The sequence below is a fragment of the Anomaloglossus baeobatrachus genome, chromosome 5 (assembly GCF_048569485.1).
Source record: "Anomaloglossus baeobatrachus isolate aAnoBae1 chromosome 5, aAnoBae1.hap1, whole genome shotgun sequence".
NCBI lineage: Eukaryota > Metazoa > Chordata > Amphibia > Anura > Aromobatidae > Anomaloglossus > Anomaloglossus baeobatrachus.
The window spans coordinates 332,062,742-332,078,355 of NC_134357.1; the positions used below are offsets into that span (position 1 = coordinate 332,062,742).

A 15,614-nucleotide genomic window follows, 5' to 3' on the forward strand; every position below is an offset into this window, starting at 1 on the left:
CAGCAGCTATTGTTACACAGCGATGATACGCAGTAGGAATAAAGCCCGCACCGGCTGAAAAATCACATCTTTGTTACAGCATTAATCCTAAGTGAGAAATAACCACTGCCCCCTAATGAGTTTGCAATCTTTAAGTTCACAACTGGTACACACTTTGCCTTTCCCAGCCAAGACAATACTATATTATGGTTGTAGATTGTATTTTCTAATAATCCACAAAGTTCAATGTCACAATTTTTTAGTCCTATACATCTTTATGGGTCATTTAGTATAGATTTTATATTAATAAAACACTAAGATGCAATATTTCTTTAAATCAAACCATAAGTATATTCTGGCATGTAATCGAAAACACTTGAAGCTAATGAAGGTCCGTCACCCATTCCAAAATGGATCGATGGATGACAAGTGCCAGATGTCTTCTACAGTTAGAGTTCCACTCAATTTTAAGACTTAATGGTTGTCCAAACTCACGGGCATTCAGACAAGTAATGGTCGAACCCTCCAATATCCAAAGGACGAGATGACTATGTGACAAGTATGTGGCATTGTGACTCAATGGATGACTTTAGGCGACATAAGCACTTTGAACTCATACTCCCAGTCCTCTTGTTCTTCCTGGGGCTCAGTCGCTTTCAGAAGTGTCCGGCATCAGCTTATGCTCTTCTCCACGTACAGAATAAAGGCCCCGTCACACTAAGCAACATCGCTAGCAACATCGCTGCTAACGAACAACTTTTGTGACGTTGCTAGCGATGTTGCTGTGTGTGACATCCAGCAACCACCTGGCCCCTGCTGTGAGTTCGTTGGTTGTTGCTGAATGTCCTGGGCCATTTTTTAGTTGTTGCTGTCCTGCTGTGAAGCACAGATCGCTGTGTGTGACAGCGAGACAGCAACAACTAAATGTGCAGGCAGCAGGAGCCGGCTTCTGCAGAGGCTGGTAACCAATGTAAACATCGGGTAACCAAGAAGCCCTGTCCTTGGTTACCCGATATTTACCTTTGATACCAGCCTCCCCCGCTCTCACTGCCTGTGCTGCCGGCTCCTGCTCTGTGCACATGTAGCTAGCTGCAGGACACATCGGGTTAATTAACCTGATGTGTGCTGTAAGTAGGAGAGCAGGGAGCCAGCGCTCAGTGTGCGCTGCTCCCTGCTCTGTGCACATTTAGCTGCAGCATACATCGGGTAATTAACCTGATGTGTGCTGTAAGTAGGAGAGCAGGGAGCCAGCGCTCAGTGTGCGCTGCTCCCTGCTCTGTGCACATGTAGCTGCAGCACACATCGTGTAATTAACCTGATGTGTGCTGTAGCTAGGAGAGCAAGGAGCCAGCGCTCAGTGTGCGCTGCTCCCTGCTCTCTGCACGTGTAGCTCTGTGCAGTGGTAACCAAGGTAAATATCGGGTTGGTTACCGATATTTACCTTAGTTACCAAGCGCAGCATCTTCCACGCGGCGCTGGGGGCTGGTCACTGGTTGCTGGTGAGCTCACCAGCAACTCGTGTAGCCACGCTCCAGCGATCCCTGCCAGGTCAGGTTGCTGGTGGGATCGCTGGAGCGTCGCAGTGTGACATCTCACCAGCAACCTCCTAGCAACTTACCAGCGATCCCTATCGTTGTTGGGATCGCTGGTAAGTTGCTTAGTGTGACGGTACCTTAAGGAACCGGCGACATCGCTGACAATTGTCTGCTAATGGAATGTCCCTTTAAGAATACAAACATTCAGCCCCAATATTCTTACTGCTGATAATCTGAAATAACTAGGAATAGACAGGGCTGGATATTTCATGATGGACTTTTTATAAAAATAAGACACACAAAATTGAATTTCAATAAAGTTCCCACTATTCACAGAGAGAGGGTGAAAACCCGATGTCTAATACATCTGATCCCAAATCAGTATATACAAAAACAGATATTTGATGTCCTGGAATTGTGCAATGCTCCGCAGACTCATTGTTATAGGAATGAATTCCAGCTAATCTTTTACAATGTCTCTATCAGCTCAAGGATTCGCTTTTGCTCACTCTCCCGGAAATCTGCACTCTTCCCGTCACCGATGTTCTCAGAATATTCTGCAACAGAAAATATAAACAGATATTCAGAAACTGATGCATAGGATAACTCGTAGTTTAACGGTCACATCTATTGAATATCACCACTTATCCTTAAACAGGAATATATGATGCCAAACTTGTTTAAAAATACTTTATTTATTTTGAAAAGAATAAAAAACACATAGACAAACAACAACGGCACAGCAGGGTAGAGAGATACAACTGTGACTCCCACGGATTGGGGGAGGGGTGGGTGAAGATCAAGATAAATCTCTCCAAATATACATTTAATACTTTAAAAACGTCACTGGTCTGCATGAGCATATAGCAATATCCCAAAATATTTACATAACCATCATGTTTCACATATGGCTAGCATGGAAATGGTCAATGGTACCCTATGTGTGCACTCCGATTGTCACTATCAATAATTTAACAAAGATATCCACGAAATTTCATGGACCTTTTTGCTACGGTAAGAATTCACAATAACGTATGACAATCAGTCTGCTCCCTAACAGGGAACTCGGCCTCATGCAGCCAGATGGGCCCGCCCTATAGTTGCTGCTAGGGAATTCTCCTATGGTCCTCCAATACCCTGCGGGTAGTTACCATACCTCCAAGTCACAGGAGGGAGCTTTTTTTCAAATAAACCCCCCAATATTCCACAAGTGGGGTATGCTCCTTAATAGCCTCAGTATCCTCTCACTCCCAGACCTTAGAGGCATGTGTACCCCTAACAGGGCAAAAAGCACCACAGGGGAGTCCCGCAGCAGGAATCAATCAATGACATGATTGGCAACAAGACATTTATAATATACTTGCTGAAAAAGAAGTTTCCAATATTAATATTAATTCAGGACTCTGTGGGAAACTGCTACATCCGTAGGTCCCAGGGAGGAATCTCTAATCAGTTACTCATCCCCCTGATTTCACATAAGAAGGGTATGCACCTTAGTGGTATCCACACCCTCTCACTATCCGAGTACTGAAATCATAGGGCATATAGCCCCCAATATCTCATGCCTAGGACCCACCAGTCAAGCACGAAACCCACAGCAGCATTTCACAGCAACATACAGCCCATAAAGTCATGAGTGGTACAAGATTATACAGCAATATACAGACCTGACCAGAGTGATACCGGATCCCACCCACCGCACCTCAACGCGTTTCACCGCCTAGGGCTTCGTCAGGAGGCAGGTACATATCTTGTGTGGTTAACACCCTTACTGAACTATAATTATAATGCACTCATAGATTTTGGCTGGTGGGGGTTGTGGGAGAGTATGGCCTATAGGGTCTAAAAAGAGAATTTTGTTGTTTACTTACCGTAAATTCTTTTTCTTATAGTTCCGTAATGGGAGACCCAGACCATGGGTGTATAGCTTCTGCCTCCGGAGGACACACAAAGTACTACACTAAAAAGTGTAGCTCCTCCCTCCGAGCATATACACCCCCTGGATAACCAATTATAGCCAGTTTAGTGCAAAAGCTGAAGGAGGACATCCACCCACAAGTAGAAATAGAGCAAGAACCAGAACAACCGGAGACTCTGTCTACAACAACAGCCGGTGAAAACACACGGAACAAGAAAACTGCCAACAGGCAACAGGGAGGGTGCTGGGTCTCCCAATACGGAACTATAAGAAAAAGAATTTACGGTAAGTAACAAAATTCTCTTTTTCTTCATCGTTCCTTATGGGAGACCCAGACCATGGGACGTCTCAAAGCAGTCCATGGGTGGGAATAAACAGAAAACTGAGAAGTAGGCGAAACCTAACTTCACAAATGGGCGACAGTCGCCTGAAGGATGCGTCTGCCCAAGCTCGCATCTGCCGAAGCATGAGCATGCACTTGGTAGTGCTTTGAAAAGGTATTCAGACTAGTCCAAGTGGCAGCCTGACAGACCTGCTGAGCCGTAGCCTGGTGCCTGAAAGCCCAAGAGGCACAGACAGCTCTGGTCGAGTGTGCCTTGATCCCCGGCGGGGGAGGCACCTGAGTACTCTGGTAGGCATCGGAAATGGCCGACCTAATCCAACGAGCTAGGGTCGGCTTAGAAGCCGAGAGGCCCTTACGCCGACCTGAGGTCAGCACAAAAAGAGAGGTGCACCGCCTAAGAGCAGAGGTGCGAGACACATAGATCCGGAGCGCTCGCACCAGATCCAGAGTATGCAACGCTTTTTCAAAGCGATGAACAGGAGCCGGACAAAAGGAAGGCAGGGAAATATCCTGGTTAAGGTGGAAAGGAGATACCACCTTAGGAAGAAAGTCCGGAGTCGGATGGAGAACCACCTTGTCTTCATGAAAAACCAAAAAAGGTGACTCCGAAGAGAGAGCAGCCAAATCAGAGACTCTCCTGAGGGAAGTTATGGCCACTAGAAAGACCACTTTCTGTGAAAGACGGGACAAAGAAACCTCCCTAAGTGGCTCAAAAGGGGGTTTCTGCAAGGCCGTGAGGACCAGATTAAGGTCCCAGGGATCCAAAGGCCGCCGGTAAGGCGGAATGATATGAGATGCGCCCTGCATGAAGGTGCACACCTGAGCCAGCCGGGCGATACGCCGCTGGAACAATACTGACAGAGCCGAGACCTGTCCCTTGAGGGAATTGAGGGATAGTCCTAGCTGCAGACCGGACTGTAGAAAGGACAGGAGGGTCGGCAGAGAAAAAGGCCAAGGAGCATGGCCAGAAGAGCGACACCAGGACAGGAAAATTTTCCAAGTCCTGTGATAGATTTTGGCCGAGGAAGACTTACGGGCCTGAGTCATAGTGGAAATGACTTCAGGAGGGATACCAGAAGTCGTCAAGATCCAGGACTCAAGAGCCATGCCGTCAATCTGAGAGCCGCAGAATTCTGGCGGAAAAACGGACCTTGTGAGAGAAGGTCTGGACGGTCCGGAAGATGCCACGGCACCTCTACGGACAGATGGAGCAGGTCTGGGTACCAAGCTTGCCTGGGCCAATCTGGAGCAATGAGGACGACCCGACGGCCCTCCATTCTGATCTTGCGCAGGACTCTGGGCAAGAGAGCTAGAGGGGGAAACATGTAAGACAGACGAAACTGGGACCAATCCTGAACCAGCGCGTCCGCTGCAATGGCCTGGGGATCGTGGGAGCGAGCCACGTAAACAGGAACCTTCTTGTTGTGCCGGGATGCCATTAGATCCACTTCCGGAGTGCCCCACTTGCGGCAGATTGTCCGAAACACTGCCGGATGCATAGCCCACTTGCCGCTGTCCACGGTTTGGCGGCTGAGATAATCTGCCTCCCAGTTTTCTACGCCTGGGATGTGGACTGCGGATATGGAGGACTTGGAGTCCTCCGTCCACTGAAGGATGCGTTGAACCTCCAACATTGCCAGGCGGCTGCGTGTCCCGCCCTGGTGATTGATGTAGGCAACCGCAGTCGCGTTGTCTGACTGGACTCGAATGTGCTTGCCCGCCAACAGATGGTGAAAGGCTAAGAGAGCTAGAAGCACAGCTCTGATTTCCAGCACATTGATCGAGAGGGCTGATTCGGACTGAGTCCAAGTGCCCTGCGCTCTGTGGTGGAGATATACTGCTCCCCAGCCGGTTAGACTGGCGTCCGTGGTGAGGATCACCCAGGACGGGGCCAGGAAGGAGTGTCCCTGAGACAGAGAGAGGGGCCGAAGCCACCACTGAAGGGAGCCCCTGGTCTGTGGCGACAGAGCTACCAACCTGTGCAAGGAGTAAATCCGCTTGTCCCAACAGCGGAGAATGTCCAGCTGCAGAGGACGCAGATGGAACTGGGCAAAGGGAACCGCTTCCATTGACGCCACCATCTGACCCAGCACCTGCATTAGGTGCCTGATGGAATGACGGCGAGACCTCAGCAAAGAGCGCACCGCCAGATGAAGGGACTGCTGTTTCACTAAGGGCAGCTTTACAAGTGCCGGCAAAGTCTCGAACTGCATACCCAGGTACGTAAGACTCTGGGTCGGAGTCAGAGTGGACTTGGGTAGATTGACAAGCCACCCGAACTGGACTAGAGTGGCGAGAGTGAGCGAGACACTCCGCTGACAGTCTGCACTGGATGAAGCCTTGACCAGAAGGTCGTCCAGGTAAGGAATCACTGCCAACCCCTGGAGGTGCAGAACCGCAACCACTGCTGCCATGACTTTGGTGAATACTCGAGGGGCCGTGGCTAACCCGAAGGGGAGAGCCACGAATTGGAAATGTTCCTCTCCGATTGCAAAACGTAGCCAACGCTGGTGTGAAACTGCAATTGGCACATGCAAATAAGCATCTCTGATGTCGATGGATGCTAGAAAATCTCCTTGGGTCATTGAGGCAATGACTGATCGCAGAGATTCCATGCGAAAGTGCCGCACCTGAACATGCTTGTTGAGAAGCTTGAGATCCAGGATGGGCCGGAAGGAACCGTCCTTCTTGGGGACTAGGAAGAGATTTGAGTAGAAACCTCTGAACCGTTCCCGGGCGGGAACCGGTACAATTACTCCGTTGGCCTGCAAGGATGCCACGGCCTGGGAGAAGGCGGCGGCCTTGGAGCAGGGGGGAGTGGACAGAAAAAATCTGTTTGGCGGGCTGGAAGAGAATTCTATCCTGTAGCCGTGTGAGATGATATCCCGCACCCACTGATCGGAGACGTGTTGAAACCACACATCGCCAAAGTGGGAGAGCCTGCCACCGACCAAGGACGTTGCTGGCGCGGCCAGATAGTCAAGAGGAGGCTGCCTTAGTGTCAGCGGCTCTTGCGGCCTTCTGAGGACGTGGCCTCGTGCGCCAGCTGGGTTTTCGGTCCTTGGCTGAGTTAGTGGACGAGGCTGAGGGCTTAGAGGATGACCAGTTAGAGGAACGAAAGGAACGAAACCTCAACTGGTTCCTGCCTTGGACAGGTTTCCTGGTTTTAGTTTGTGGCAAGGAAGTACTCTTCCCGCCAGTAGCCTCCTTAATAATTTCATCCAGTTGTTCGCCGAACAGCCGGGGCCCAGCAAATGGGAGCCCAGCAAGGTACTTCTTGGAAGAAGCGTCTGCTTTCCACTCTCGAAGCCACAAGATCCTGCGGATAGCGAGGGAATTAGCCGAAGCCACCGCCGTGCAGTGAGAAGCCTCCAGAATGGCAGACATGGCATAGGATAAAAAGGCTGAAGCCTGGGAAGTTAAGGCAACCATTTCGGGCATAGAGTCCCTGGTGAGGGAATGCATCTCCTCCAGAGAAGCAGAGACGGCTTTAAGAGCCCACACTGCTGCAAAAGATGGGGAGAACGAGGCCCCTGCCGCTTCATATACAGATTTGGCCAGAAGGTCAACCTGGCGGTCAGTGGAATCCTTAAGTGAGGTGCCATCAGCCACAGATACAACTGTCCGGGCTGAGATTCTAGACACCGGATGGTCTACCTTTGGTGAATGAGCCCACTCCTTGACCACCTCTGGTGGAAAGGGAAAACGGTCATCAGAACTACGCTTTGGGAAGCGTTTGTCAGGACAGGCCCTGGGCTTGGTCACAGTGGCCTGAAAACTGGAGTGGTTAAAGAACACACTCCTTGCTCTCTTAGGTGAGGCAAACTGGTGTTTTTCTACCAGAGAGGGTTGTTCCTCTGATACTGGTGAATTGAGGTCCAGTACAGAATTAATGGACGCAATCAAATCACTAACATCTGCATCACCCTCGGTGAGATCAATGGGGCACATGGAGGTAGCGTCCGAGCCCACAGTAAAAGCATCCTCCTCGTCCTGCGATTCAGCTTGTGAATCAGAGCCGCGGGACGAGGAAGGAGAGGAGCCCCTGCGTCTCCTTTTAGGAGGACGGGGTCTGGGACCAGATGAAGAATCCTCTGCGAGCTCTGCTGAGCGAGCCGTAGCAGCAGGGGCACCCTGTGAAGGGGGCTGATGCATGCTCAGCAGAGTCCGGGACAGCTGTCCCATAGAGTCAGCAAAGGACTGGGAGATAGACTTAGAGAAGGATTCTACCCAAGCCGGGGGTTCAGCCACCGGAGCCGGAGCAGCCGGAGGGACCACTGGGGATGAGACCTCAGGCTGAGGCACCACCATGTTAGAGCAGGCATCACAATGTGGATATGTGCTCATGGTTCAGGCAGTACGAGCTTACATGCAGTGCATATAGAGTACAGCCTTGCAGCCTTGCTCCTTGTGTGAGACATGCTGCTGAAGTGGGGGTTCTGAGCTAGAATGGCCCCCAGTGAGTATATAAGCAGGTCCACAACCGGAGGTTGTGGCTTACCAGACCGTTTTGTGTGCCCTCCAGATCCCACAGGCCGGACCCCCAGAGAGATGCTGCAGCCAGCTCCGATCAGTGTGAGAACGCTGATAAAATGGTGCCGGAGCAAGGAGAGGGGGCGGGGCCAACTCTAAGAGCGGGAACTGGAGGGCAAAGGAGGTATACAGGGGAGGGAATCTTTCCTCAGAGAGGCGTGTCCCTTTCCTGTGCTGAACAGTCGCTGGGCGGAGCCGCACTGTCCCTCTGCATGATTGGCATGCAGGGGCAGTGAAAACGAAAGTAGGCCTCAGGCGAAGCCGGGGCCTAAATTTAACAATGCGGACGGCTAGCAGGCACCATCGGCGCGGTTCTCCGGTGAAAACCAGAGAACCGGCAGGAAATGTCAGCATAGTTACACAGCACACTCTCCCCAACAATAAAGTACAAGGGACCCCTCAATAACCACGTCTCATATACTTAGCTTGTGAGACGCAGGGCCAGGTCCCAGAGGGATGAGTGCTCCGTCCGGCAGGATCCAAAAGGGGCTGCGGATGGAGACCGGTCTCCTGCAAGGCAGGAAGAACCGTCCTGGCTCCCACTTCAAGCCAGAGCCCTAGGGGATGGTGAAGGAGCACGGCATGAAGGGCTCCAGCCCTGAAATCAACCTTAACAACAACGCCGACACAGTGGGGTGAGAGGGGACATGCCGGGAGTCCAGGATTGGACCCGCTTTTCTTCAAACTCTTTTCCAAAAAAATCAAAATCAGATGAGAATGCATGTGTGGATGTGTGCCTCCTGAACACAAAGCATTGAACTGGCTATAATTGGTTATCCAGGGGGTGTATATGCTCGGAGGGAGGAGCTACACTTTTTAGTGTAGTACTTTGTGTGTCCTCCGGAGGCAGAAGCTATACACCCATGGTCTGGGTCTCCCATAAGGAACGATGAAGAAAAGTTAATTAAACTCTGTAGATACAGTTACATATATTACCCCTCCATGCTGGTTTGTTTATTGGAATAATGCCGACTGTTATGTCTAATTGAAATTGGTGGCTATTATGGCCCGTTTGCTATGTATAATTATAATGTGAGATGGTGGCGACCGGCTGGATCCGATCCCACAGGAGGAGATGCATGTGGTCTATATATGCTGGTAGTATCGCTACCATTTGGCTATCCATGCTGAGCGCGGCTGGGATCAGGTAGGAGGACGTCCTCACTCTGCAGTACGGCCGCCGGGAGGGGGCCGTGCGCATGCCCGATGGCGGTGGCATCGCGTTGCCATGGCTGCCGGGCCTGCTCGCGTCCCTCCCCAGGCCGGAAATAGAGTGAGGTAACTTCCGGTGAATCCTCCGGCCGGAACTATGCCGCGCTGATACGACCATGGAACCTAAAACGCAATTATGCACCACATGCACATAACCTCAGATGGATATATAAAGGGTGTTAACCACACAAGATATGTACCTGCCTCCTGACGAAGCCCTAGGCGGTGAAACGCGTTGAGGTGCGGTGGGTGGGATCCGGTATCACTCTGGTCAGGTCTGTATATTGCTGTATAATCTTGTACCACTCATGACTTTATGGGCTGAAGGTTGCTGTGAAATGCTGCTGTGGGTTTCGTGCTTGACTGGTGGGTCCTAGGCATGAGATATTGGGGGCTATATGCCCTATGATTTCAGTACTCGGATAGTGAGAGGGTGTGGATACCACTAAGGCTGGGGTCACACGGGGACTACTGCGATCCACTTGCATGACACTCGGCTCGTGCTGGCAGTACAGCAGAGCCGAGTGTCATGCGTGTGTCCTTGCAACTGAGGTCCGTTCGTGCGAGCAGACCTCAGCTGCGGGGGGCGGACCGGCACTCAGGAGGGGAGGGAGGGATTTCTCTCCCTCTCTCCTGCGTAGTCGGCTATTGCCATTCTCGCACTGCACTAGCGGTACACCGGTGTACCGCGAGTGCAGTGCGATTTTTCTCTCGCCCCATTCACTTGAATGGGTGCGAGAGAAAGAGTCTCAGCTTACAATCGCAGCATGCTGCGATTGTTTTCTCGGTCCGATTAGGGCTGAGAAAATAATCGCTCATGTGTGCTGACACACAGGCTAGAATTGGTCCGAGGGGAATGCGATGTTTTATTGCACTCCACTCGCACTGTTTTTCTCGCCATGTGGCTTAGGCCTAAGGTGCATACCCTACTTATGTGAAATCAGGGGGATGAGTAACTGATTAGAGATTCCTCCCTGGGACCTACGGATGTAGCAGTTTCCCACAGAGTCCTGAATTAATATTAATATTGGAAACTTCTTTTTCAGCAAGTATATTATAAATGTCTTGTTGCCAATCATGTCATTGATTGATTCCTGCTGCGGGACTCCCCTGTGGTGCTTTTTGCCCTGTTAGGGGTACACATGCCTCTAAGGTCTGGGAGTGAGAGGATACTGAGGCTATTAAGGAGCATACCCCACTTGTGGAATATTGGGGGGTTTATTTGAAAAAAAGCTCCCTCCTGTGACTTGGAGGTATGGTAACTACCCGCAGGGTATTGGAGGACCATAGGAGAATTCCCTAGCAGCAACTATAGGGCGGGCCCATCTGGCTGCATGAGGCCGAGTTCCCTGTTAGGGAGCAGACTGATTGTCATACGTTATTGTGAATTCTTACCGTAGCAAAAAGGTCCATGAAATTTCGTGGATATCTTTGTTAAATTATTGATAGTGACAATCGGAGTGCACACATAGGGTACCATTGACCATTTCCATGCTAGCCATATGTGAAACATGATGGTTATGTAAATATTTTGGGATATTGCTATATGCTCATGCAGACCAGTGACGTTTTTAAAGTATTAAATGTATATTTGGAGAGATTTATCTTGATCTTCACCCACCCCTCCCCCAATCCGTGGGAGTCACAGTTGTATCTCTCTACCCTGCTGTGCCGTTGTTGTTTGTCTATGTGTTTTTTATTCTTTTCAAAATAAATAAAGTATTTTTAAACAAGTTTGGCATCATATATTCCTGTTTAAGGATAAGTGGTGATATCGGTTGATAGGATGCGAACCTGATTATACCAGTGCAAAAAATGTGGAAAGTGTGGTTATACATCTATTGAATAGTTGTGGCCCATTTAGATGAGCCAATAATCAGGGAACTGGCATTTGCATGAATGCTTGTTGCCATCTATCAGCCCATCTGAATAGGCCACCAATCACCAGATGAATGAGAAAAAAACCCCCAAAACAATTCATCAAGTGCAATGATTTTTATGCTGGCATAAAACGTATTGCTCTAAAAGCATTGCCCCATGCAAACAGATGATGTCCTGCAAATAACAGGATCTCCCATGCATACCAAAGGATCGTATTAACCATCATTGTGTGTGCACGGCCTGTTAAATCTACCAGGCCAGTTAAAGACCGCCAATCAGTGACAAACATTCAGTATATGTACATGTACGCACAGAAATCTCTTCAGAAGACCCCCCTCTTTGGGGGACTTTTGGATCCATCACATTCCATATATCTATGCTATCTTCTGTGAAAAATCCATTGCAATATTTAAAAGGGAATCTGTCAGCAACTTTCTCTAATATAACCTGAAGACAGCATGCTGCAATAGTTAAAACAGAGACTCCAGCCCTGCGTCTCTTATCTCAATCTTTTTTTTTTTCCTGCAATGTTAGCTTAAGCCCTTTAGCTTTATCATTAGCGGGTCTCAGCAGCCTGTGAGCTGTAGTCAGACTCCGCCCATTCTGTGATTAGCAGCTTTTGTCTATGGACATACACACTGAAAGCCTGGTGTGAACGGGGGCAGCTCTCAGAGCTATTCTACATGAAAAATCTAAAATCTTTCACAGAGTCAGAACGGCTGCACACAGAAATAGAAATGATACATTATTGAATTCAGGGCCTCTATGCCTACATCATGCTACTCTCATCTCAGATGAGGTAGTACAAACCTGCTCACAGATTCCCTTTAATTTTCAGCCCAATTCCACGTAAAAAATATATTTATTTCTAAGGAAATGCCCTTTGCTTGCATAGTTTATTTCATAGTCTGTTAATGGTGTTGTAGACATTTCTAGCTACAGCCAGGGAAAGCTACAAGTGGCCAGAAATGAATCGGTGACCATGTAATTCATGACATAGCAAAATGAAAAAGTAGTCTTGATCCAAATTAATGGTTACAATTGGAGGGCCTTTTATTATAGGGCATTTGGACAAAAGTGTCTTCACCTAACTATGATGACAAGCCGAAACATTGTTTACGGCCGGGGTCACACTAGCGTATAGTATGCAGTCAGAGAGAATTGCTATATGCTAATGACACTCAGCTCAAAGTCTGCTGCGAGTGTGAGCCGAGTGTCATCTACTGTGATCGGATTCTCTCTTGCAAGTGAGAAATAGCTCACAGGTGAGGAAAAGTTGGAGAGATTAATTTCTCCATATCCTCCATTGCCTGTTGCTGCATAGGTCAAACTGCACTTGGATGACATCAAAGTGCAGTGCGATGTTTCATATGCACTTAACACTAGAAGTTCCAGAAATTTCGAGCTCCATAGGGTTCCAATGGTAGAAATGTTAAATGACCCCTCTCTGGGACTTCTAGTGTTAAACTTGTATGGGCAAGTGTGAGCCGAAATACGCTGCCAATCGCAGCTATTTTTTTTTCTCATGCGGGATCGGCATGAGAAAAAAAATAATATGCTGATGCAAATGGTTTCATAGTGTAACACTGGAGTGAATGCTATCCGGTAAAATATTGGATAGCACTTTTCCTTGTTATACGGTGGTCCACTTTGAGATTGAGAAAGGTCATTTTGTTCATGACCGAAACGCATCACTGTACATTATTGTACATTTGTTTGTACATTTGATGGTTTGAAATAAAGCGAAAAAAAACCAAATTCAATGAGTGCCGATCCTCTGTTATACGATTGTGTAAGCGAGCCCTATTACTCACCTTTTAATATGTGTCGAATGATTTTGATGGAGCTGCCTCTCATATTCAAAATCTGCATCACTCTCTGTCGTACCTACAGCCAAGGAACACAGAACATGAAGTCAGAAAGCACGCAAAATACCCTTCAACCATAAAAAAGTCAGTGTCTAGAAAATCACTGCGGACAATAGAGGAAAGAACTATTTTTTTGTAAAAGATATACAAGTTTATCACGTTAATAGCTAATAACGTTGTATTGCAGAAAAGCCATGATGCATTCCCCTAACAGATCACATAGCAGGAGGCGCTCCCTGACGCTGATCCGGCTGCTGCGCTCACCTGTGGCACGCTACTGTTGCAGATCTCTGCAGTGATGTAACACAGCAGCTGAAGCAGGAACAGCCCGGCATCCAGCCTGCGCAGGTAAAATTCGTCTTCCAAATCATCGTCTAGTATTTCACCACGCCGCACCATGTCCTAGTTAGAGGAAGAAAAAGTGATGAATGGTAGCTCGACAATAGCATACTGTTTTCCCAGTTCACAGGATGGGCGATTACTCTTTTCGCAAAACTTTAATGTCAGATTTCTTTTTCAAAACAAAAAAAAAAAAAAAAAACAAACAATCCATAAGGCTTGTTACTTTGTAACCTTTAATATATTTCAAGAAAGGCCTTAAAGTGAACCTGTCATCTACTCAAATGCGATTAAACTGCATATATAGGGTTAAGCTTCAGGTTATAGTATTACAATGCTGTCTTGGCTGCCTTACTGAAAGTGCGATTACTGGAAGAAAAGTTTTATTCTTCCCGGTACCAACCAGCTTTCAGTCATAGAGGCATGCACAGAGGGGCTATAGTCATCACTCACAGTATTGTGAGCGGAGGCTGTAAGCACACGCCGTAACTTATGATTGATCGCTCTCTCTGCACAAGAGTGCTGCCGAGGGGTGATCTGTCATAGTTCCTGGAGTGCTCACTATTTACCAAGCGGTGACTGAAATTGCGCCTATATGACTGAAAGCAGGAGGCTCTTGGGAGGAATAAAGTTCATCTAATCCTGCTAGCCAGGTTTTCAGTGCAGAGGATGGGCAGCTTTAGATTGTGATTTACTTGCACATTAACCCTACATATGAAGGATAATAGCATTTGGAAACATGAGGTGTTCCACTGAACCACTATGCTACAAAGTGCTTTTACACATCTGAAAGCCAAAACAACTTTGACCTGAACAAATAAAATGTTTTTTTAAGTTAAAAAAAAAGCATAAAACTTGATAATTACAGCTTATTAAAAATATCCCAAATATAGTTACTAAAAGCACAATTTTATTACTTAAATTATTAAAATCTACAAGATATTAAATGCACATAGATCATGAATGCAAAAATAAACATCACTCAATAGTGCGATAACACGCTCATTGAGGTAGGTAAGTGTAAATATATAAATTGGGGGTTAGGTGTCAATACAAGGTAGAAGATCCTAACAAGTATCCACTGTCTGGTCCCCATAGTGAAGCCCTGCCTTGCCATGGAGGTTGGTAACCTAAATTCGATATGGTGCCCCCAGTCACTGAGGACAGTCCGTAATAACGTTGCCTACCATGTAAATTGCTTAATAAAACACAAATGACGATGAGAAATTGTACTTAGATCACTGATTGCTCACTCTATTGGCACAATCATCAGCTCCAATGCAAATGATAATCACTCCGTTCTCGACTCGTTTTCCCCCATGCGATGTCTGAGTTTGGTCAGGAGAAAGAAGAAGGCCCAAATTGCCCTCAAAACTTCTTTAGATAGAATAAATTCTTTAATAAGGGGTTAACAACCTCTTTAAATTGAGCTTATTGGTGACTGCATAGTTTTATTATATCCTTTGCCTTTTGAGAAACAAAAATATAGATATTTGAAAAAACCCCAATATAATTGAGGGGGGGTTCATGATCGCAGACACCCAATGGTAGTCTCAAAGATGGGCTTAGACTTTTCCGTCAATTGCCAGAAGGAGATTTCTTTTTTTATTTTTGTGTAGATTCGGAGAGGATTTTGAACAACACAAGAGCAGCTCCTCCATCATCCACATCAAGATACCTAAAGTCCTGCAATGCCCTGCACATGAGGAAAGAGGCAGTGAATCAGAAGAACTGTACTACATGTCATGTCTGGAGGTACTTGCTAATTTTATTATTATTACTCCTACTACATATTGGGATAGGATCTTGGAGGTGGGACTACCCCTTTAAGCACCTTAAGAAATGTGGGACTGTGGAGATACTAACGTGTTTTTCGCCTTCAATCTTCTTGTCAGCCACCCGCACAGCTTCTAAATACTTGAAGTACAGCTCCATAAGGCGGTCCACCTGGCAAATAGAAAGGCTTCAGACAATGAGCGGAGTGTTCCGGAATCACACAGCAAATC

General features: G+C 47.6%; 1 protein-coding gene across 1 annotated transcript in view; it reads right to left on the reverse strand.

The window, feature by feature from the left end:
* Positions 1 to 1,775: 1,775 nt before the first annotated feature.
* Positions 1,776 to 15,614, reverse strand: part of CTNNBL1 (catenin beta like 1) — an 83,968-nt gene continuing 70,129 nt past the window's right edge. Inside the window, exons 13-16 of the mRNA XM_075347544.1 lie at positions 15,475 to 15,555; positions 13,534 to 13,671; positions 13,216 to 13,288; positions 1,776 to 2,071 (exon numbers count right to left, since the gene is read on the reverse strand). Of these exons, the coding sequence (XP_075203659.1) occupies positions 1,983 to 2,071; positions 13,216 to 13,288; positions 13,534 to 13,671; positions 15,475 to 15,555 (381 nt within the window). The 3' untranslated portion in view covers positions 1,776 to 1,982. The remainder of the gene's footprint in view (positions 2,072 to 13,215; positions 13,289 to 13,533; positions 13,672 to 15,474; positions 15,556 to 15,614) is intronic.